The following is a 2,915-nucleotide window of genomic DNA, read 5'->3' on the forward strand; positions in this document are numbered from 1 at the left end:
TTTTACTTTTACATCAATCTCAATTGCACTTGCATTTTCTTCCCCTTTTTTTCTCATTAAAGAGAACAAGTTTTCTTTATCTTCTTTCTCCTTATATGTTTTATGGAACCTTTTGAGCATCAATTTTAATGAACTATTTGTATTTTCTATTTTTAATGTCTTTTTCAGTACAATAAAACAAATTCTCTTTGTTGCGCAAGTGTGGAAGATAACTCTCTTCTGTTTATCGGGTCAACTCTCGGATGAGACTGAACATCTACATTATTTTAACACATGCCGATTGACCTTGTGCCCTTCAGCCCCCCCAGAGATTAAGTCATTGAAACAAGGGAAAATGTATATTCTTAAAATTTTTACCTTCCTATATTGGCAAACATAAAATTTTAATATTATCTCACTTGAGAAATGGAATTACAAACAAAAACTAAAGAAAAATCAACTTAATAACTATATATATATTCTAATCAACAGTTCACTAGTATAGTAAAGTCATATATATATATACATTTTAGTCTTTTTAAAAAGCATTTTGTTGAATGGTGCTCACCTACTTACTAGAGCCTTGGTTTGAAACCTCTGGATACTAGTTTAAATTTACGAGACTTATGAATATGGCATGTTGGAATGCTTGTTGAGGTTACATCATTAACGAAAGAGATTGTAATTGATCCAACTAGACCATTGTTCATGTTTTGCATGCCATATCTTGGTTATATCAATCTTTGGTCTTGATCCCCTGTCGATTTTTTGTTTGATAATGCATATGATTTTGGTCTACATTGTAACCATGCATACACACCTTATAAAAAATTGGTTAGTAAGTTGTCATGATGGGTGCATTGTAGCATAATAGGGTGGTATACAAATGTTGGGGTGTAGAGCTAGGTGATTTTTTTTGGGGTGCGGGGGTGGGGAGGGGGATGACTATTATTTAAGTTGTCATTTTGTAGGGACTATTATTATTTAAGTTATGGATTTTGGTTTTCAAGGCTTGAGTTTCTTTTTTTCTTAGGGGTGACTTCCTTTTCATTTAGACGAGGAAGGTTGCCATAATAAATCGAGTAGGATATGTGAAGAAGTAGACAAGTGTCACTTGATCACAATTGCACAAGGAGAAAATGTTGTGGGTGAACTTACTTTAACCTTAAACTCTTTTGTATGAGGTTTGACTCCTAGGGAATGTTAAAACAAATTTGATTCTTGCTCTTTTCGACAATGTCTCAACAAACAACCGTAGCCTTTGTTTATTTAAAATCAGCACCCAAAAAAAAAAAGAAGAAGCAAAACTTGTCATGGGACTCAAGTAAGGGAGAAAATGGTTCCAAAGTGTTTTTTTTTTGGGATCAATAATAATTATATATATATTAACGTAGAAACCATCCAGAAGAAGCTGCAGTACAACCAAGTGAGATCTAAACTACTGATCTTTAAAAAGAGAGTATCATGCAAATCAATAAGGCTCACCACCATTGGAGACCACAACACATGCATGTCATGTAGTCCATTTTGTAAATAGGGATATTAGTTGATTGAGTGAACAAGCAAAGATATGGGTGGCTAATAAATAATAATAGATTGCATTGTATATAAGGCTCCCAAAGGGCTAGGGTTTCTCATCACATTCATGCCCACCATGGCCAGGCTGGGGTGGTCCTCCCTATTCTTCATCGTCCTGTTATCACTCCATGTCGAAGGTAACGTCTTGCTCGCTCTTAATTTTTGCCCTTAATCCAAGGTTTAAGGAACTAATTATGTAGTGTCTCGGCGGTGCTGTCAACGGATGCGGTACTCTGTCAGTGCAAGAAGGCTATGAGATGGTAAGCAAATCAGCATGTGATTATCAGTCCTGTTATGTACGCTACGCCCTCTAGATTAGCGGTTTAATAACGGAGCTTATGTGGTGATTAGGCTGGCTCTCATCGTGGGCGGCGTCTGCCACAGTTAACTCCTGGTAATTAGAACTATATTAATTCGGATTTGTGCACAAGACCTTTACTGTTTTATGCATTAATTAATTAATTACTCATGCAGCAGACCGTTGCCGCCTGTGCCCTGGGATTGCGTGCCCTCGTGGTGTGAATGTGACTTGCCAAGTAAACCCTAGTGGCGAGGACCTTCCATGCTCCTGTTGTGGGGCCCGTTACTGTGTCACGGGCACATCCAAGTGCGTCTACAACACCCCCAACACAACCCAGGATTGTGGTTTCTAGCTTTCTTTCTTTTCTTTTCTTTTTTTTTTCCACAGGGTGCATTTGTGCGTGCCATGTGTGTGTCATCGTTTATCGTGTAGTCCCTATGTATCGAACCCGGATCCGCTTGCCGTTTATCGTGTAGCCCCTAGGTATCGAACACAAGTCTTGATCGTGGAACCCCACGGTTCTACCACTTGAACTACATGCCCGTTGCAACGGTTTCTAGCTACTTTTATAATGGACCTCCTTGCTTTGTATTTATTTATTTATGAATTTGCTTCTTTTTTCTTCAATCAAGCAACGCTTTGAGTGATGTGATTTCATTTTTACTTTGTGGAATGCCAGTTTAGTTTTGTTTGGTATATATAATGATGCTATACATCTTGTTCCTTTGGTGCCCTCCATCAAAGCTTACTGTCTTTGGATAATCAAACATGTCAATCTTAACTTTGGTACATAATGTGAACTTTTATTGCAATGGTTTTGACTATCTTACATGCATGTATTCCAAAATGCCTCGTATCCATGCACTAGTGTATATGGCTCACATGCATAGATTCTAAAATGTCTCACATATGCATTGCATCAACACGGAGTGAAGATTAATGTAACAATACACACGTAGACACAACAAGCAAGGAGAGATGGATGGAAGCACGACACTCAAACTAGATTGATGAGAATGAGTGAAGTACAAGTGAAGTGACATGATAAGGTCATTTA

The 2,915-nt window shown here is 37.7% G+C and overlaps 1 protein-coding gene across 2 annotated transcripts; it reads left to right on the top strand.

Moving 5' to 3' along the window:
- The first annotated feature begins 1,539 nt into the window (after positions 1–1,539).
- Positions 1,540–2,485, top strand: LOC147620223 (uncharacterized). Of its 2 annotated transcripts, none has more exons than XM_086772714.1 (4): positions 1,540–1,694; positions 1,798–1,817; positions 1,909–1,951; positions 2,032–2,485. In XM_086772714.1, the coding sequence occupies exons 1-4, from the start codon at positions 1,625–1,627 to the stop codon at positions 2,208–2,210; spliced, it is 312 nt and encodes a 103-aa protein (XP_086628840.1). In that variant the 5' UTR covers positions 1,540–1,624; the 3' UTR covers positions 2,211–2,485. The 2 variants fall into 2 exon arrangements, with proteins under 2 accessions (XP_086628840.1, XP_086628841.1); XM_086772715.1 differs by having other exon boundaries at positions 1,557–1,694; positions 2,035–2,485.
- The last annotated feature ends 430 nt before the right edge of the window (positions 2,486–2,915 follow it).

Source organism: Cibotium barometz, chromosome 32 (assembly GCF_041138505.1).
Source record: "Cibotium barometz isolate CiBa-2024 chromosome 32, ASM4113850v1, whole genome shotgun sequence".
Lineage (NCBI taxonomy): Eukaryota > Viridiplantae > Streptophyta > Polypodiopsida > Cyatheales > Cibotiaceae > Cibotium > Cibotium barometz.